The 2,411-nt window shown below is 36.5% G+C and overlaps 1 protein-coding gene across 1 annotated transcript; it reads left to right on the top strand.

The window, feature by feature from the left end:
* Positions 1-33: 33 nt before the first annotated feature.
* On the top strand, positions 34-1,665 carry LOC125197929 (putative serine carboxypeptidase-like 52). The gene is given in 11 exon segments (XM_048096427.1): positions 34-73; positions 218-297; positions 418-504; positions 597-752; positions 825-896; positions 982-1,100; positions 1,175-1,188; positions 1,191-1,262; positions 1,265-1,286; positions 1,364-1,425; positions 1,507-1,665. Coding segments are annotated over 11 exon segments (768 nt in total). The 5' UTR covers positions 34-72; the 3' UTR covers positions 1,590-1,665.
* The last annotated feature ends 746 nt before the right edge of the window (positions 1,666-2,411 follow it).

Here is a 2,411-nt window from a genome sequence, read left to right as displayed (position 1 = left end):
TTTATTTCCTCATCAATTAAGTTGAAAATTTGCAGGAAATGAAGCTGAACTGGAGCCAACAATGTCTCTCGAAGTAATGGGAGTTCTTGCTATATTAAATATTTCATTCTTGAATTTGTTTTATTAGTACTTCTATGCTATGATCATATGAATAAGATATAAGTAGATAGTAATTATTTTGTGGAATGGAAACGGGGCTACATTGTTGGTAATCCAGTGACATATGAAGACCAGGATAACAATGAACGGATACCTTATGCTCACAGAGTGGCACTCATTTCAGACAAACAATTTGAGATGTTTTCATTGTTTATTTGCAAATTTAAACTAGTGCCTACTATATATATTACTATATCTCTATTGGTGAACTTGTTGCTTAAATATTCTTTAATTTCGTGACTTGAATAATGATTTCAGCGAGCAAGAAGCAGCTGCAACGGAGAGTATAAGAATCCAGATCCAAATAACATTGAATGTTTATTTGCTATGTATAGTATCAATCAGGTATACATCACTAATGATCTTTTCTTTGCATATGTCAATTGATTTTGATGTTTTAGACGATGCTGATTGCTTTGCCGTTTAATCAAGTGCAGTGCACCAAGCTTATCTGTGGTGATCATATTCTAGAGCCAAAGTGCAAAGAAATCACAACACCATATCAAAGTGGTTCTAGAAGGTTCCTACCGTCTATAGTAGATGATCCAATCGACTTCCTCTCCGTCTCCAGCCAAAATGAACCACCATGCCGTGTATTCCTCCACTCTGTCTGTCACATTGCCTTCATGTCATCATCACCCAACTCAAAGTTGTCGCCTTTGCAGGAACACACATATCTGGCCTCCAACGTGTGGGCTAACGACGAAACTGTCAGAGAAGCTCTGCACATCAGAGAGGTACAAAACATGACCCAACTTTTTTAATTTTAGTATAACACATTATTAAGATGTTGTTTTGCTTGAACATTAACCAATCTATCAGGGAACGGTAGGTGAATGGAATAGATGTAACCGGAGCTTCATCTACGAATTTGACATAGAAAGCATTGTCGAGTATCATCAAAATCTGAGTGATAGAGACTTCCAAGCCTTGGTGTATAGGTGAAATCCAGTGTCTTAATACTCACGTATATTTTTTGACAATGTTAGTGAAGCTATACGCCTCTTTGTTTCAGCGGTGATCATGACATGCGCTACCTTACATGGCCACGTTGAAATGGATACGCCAACTGAATTTGTCCGTGAATGATGAGTGGAGGGCGTGGACGTTGATGGTCAAGTTGCAGGGTGAATTTTTCTGCTATAGCAACTGATGATTGAAGCAAAATCTCATTGCTCAACCTTGTGTTTTATATGAATCGCAGATACACAGAGCTATACAAGAGTAAGATCAAAGAGGCTTACCTCATGTTTGCTACAGTTAAGGCAAGATAAAGATGCAACTTTTTTATATATTTAATTTTAAATGAAGTAGTAACAATTTTTATGGTTGGAATGCATATTTGCAGGGCGTGGCATACAAGACCATCATACAAGCCTAAGGAGTGTTTTGAAATATTTAGAAGATGGTTATCTCTCTCCCCACTCTAGAATCTCTCTCATCTTCATTTCAATAATAAATTTCCCAACGTAGAAAATGTTTGGAAATGAACGGAGGATGGTTATCTTTGTACCCATTGTAGATCTTTTAAGATTTTTTTTATCATCACTTTTTTATGTGCATCTTTTTGTTTTTTTTTATCCCCTAAGGGCATTGACAACGAACGCTTATGCGCCGCACTCGCACCACCCCAAGGAAAATAAGTTTGACGTTGTCACGTCGACATGCGTGCACACTAAACGTGAAAATGTTGCAACGTATGTCTGTCATATAGTCAGGGAGGACATCTCTTCCCCCCAAATTGTTGTGGTGCTTTTACATTCTAGAGGGGTGTAGGTAGTTAAGTCATTTCATTTTCTACACTCATTTTGAGAAAATGATATTAATAAAAAAAAAATAAAAAGGTAAATAAGAGAAAAAATAAGGAATAAGAGTCATGGCATATAGTCTTTACGGTCTTTTTTCTATTTTTAAATCAAAATTCATCTATAAATATTACTCCAGCTAGTATTTTTCCCCCTCACGATTCATTTATATCATAATTCTATTTTCTTTAAAAAATACCCCTCCGTCCGCGAATGGGAGCCCCGTTTTTCATTTTAGTCCGCCCGGGAATAAGAGCCCAAGTTCATTTTTACTATAAATGGTAATAAGGTCTCCCCTTACCTAACCATTCATAAATTTCATTTTTAAACAATATATCAAGTGAATTTATTATAATCTTTTTACCCATTTTTTTTTAACTTTTCTTAAAATCGGCCCGGAATAACACTCCTAATGGCGGACCGGGGAATTCTCCCCCATACTGGGAA

This window comes from Salvia hispanica, unplaced genomic scaffold, assembly GCF_023119035.1.
Source record: "Salvia hispanica cultivar TCC Black 2014 unplaced genomic scaffold, UniMelb_Shisp_WGS_1.0 HiC_scaffold_1088, whole genome shotgun sequence".
NCBI classification, from domain to species: domain Eukaryota; kingdom Viridiplantae; phylum Streptophyta; class Magnoliopsida; order Lamiales; family Lamiaceae; genus Salvia; species Salvia hispanica.
Note: the sequence above shows the minus strand (reverse complement) of the source record. Positions and strands in the feature narration are given on the sequence as shown.